We start from the raw sequence: 1,118 nt of genomic DNA on the forward strand, positions 1-1,118 counted from the left end.
GTAAATATGTGAATGCCCATTCTTAATTAATTAAATAACAAAAAATAGGGTATCCTTTGTATTTCACAGTGATCTAACTAATCAATTTGACTACTAACCAATCACTAGTCAAATCTTCAGCAGTTGGCTTGGCTTTGGCTCCAGAGTTTAAGTGTATGCTGCTGCCATCTGCGAAGGCTAATATGCACTTTAATCATCATTCTTTCTACTAATTGTTTTGATTCAAACTATTTATGAATCACAATTAGATTCAAACTATTTATGAATCACATGGTTTTATTACTTTGTGCCAATTATTATAGCATGTTGCAAGTTAATGATGTTTTTCAGTGATCAGTGATATATTTACTTCATAAATTAATCATAAGATGCAAAAAATATAAGAATAAATATAAGTGAAAAGACTATCTTCGTCATTATGATTTATGAGTAAAGCGGGGATAAATAACATTAACTATTTAACAAATTACAATCAAATTTTGAAAAAATTCAAATAAATTACACAACCTACTGAATCATGTTTCTTAACGACTTTATACAATACATGAACTAGTGAGACGACGAATACTTCAATGGCGTTGTGGCGTGTGGAATTCCCAACCATCATAGCATCCAAGCTCACACCCGTCGAAGCACAATGTGAGCCACGGCCTCTGCCCACAAATTGTAGCTGTGACCGCCTCTTTTCGACCAGCCATTCGTGTTTGTCCCAATCCGAGCCAATGCAGACCCGCGAAAGACGGCTTGCTGAGCCATCTCAGTGCTCCACTCGTTAAGCTCACACAGTTATGGACATTGAGCTTCCTCAATTGTTTGCTTCCTCCCTCTGCTTGTCTTTCCCTTGTAGCCAGCGACTCTACCGAAGAATCTGTTACGTGAAAGCAACTTCTGATACTTAGCTCTGTTAAAGCCTTGCAATAACGTGTGATTGTATAGATGGCTCTGTCTGAGATTCCTGGCATGTGACCAAGATCAAGTGTTGATAATGTTTTGCTGATGGTTCCTTCACTGTTCAACAGATGGGATATTCCCCTGTCACTGACTCTCTTACAGCCGCGGAGAGACAGTTGCGTGATGGGAACATCTGACTTACCAAGTGCAAGCATGCCACTGTCGGT

The 1,118-nt window shown here is 38.7% G+C and overlaps 1 protein-coding gene across 3 annotated transcripts in view; it reads right to left on the reverse strand.

Moving 5' to 3' along the window:
• LOC104758843 (F-box protein At-B) overlaps window positions 423-1,118 on the reverse strand; it is a 4,252-nt gene continuing 3,556 nt past the window's right edge. The window contains exon 5 of one of the 3 annotated variants that reach the window (XM_010481798.2): window positions 423-1,093. In XM_010481798.2, the coding sequence (XP_010480100.1) occupies window positions 570-1,093 (524 nt within the window). In that variant the 3' untranslated portion in view covers window positions 423-569. The remainder of the gene's footprint in view (window positions 1,094-1,118) is intronic. The other 2 variants (XM_010481799.2, XM_019239780.1) reach the window with 2 other exon arrangements.

Source organism: Camelina sativa, chromosome 17 (assembly GCF_000633955.1).
Source record: "Camelina sativa cultivar DH55 chromosome 17, Cs, whole genome shotgun sequence".
NCBI lineage: Eukaryota > Viridiplantae > Streptophyta > Magnoliopsida > Brassicales > Brassicaceae > Camelina > Camelina sativa.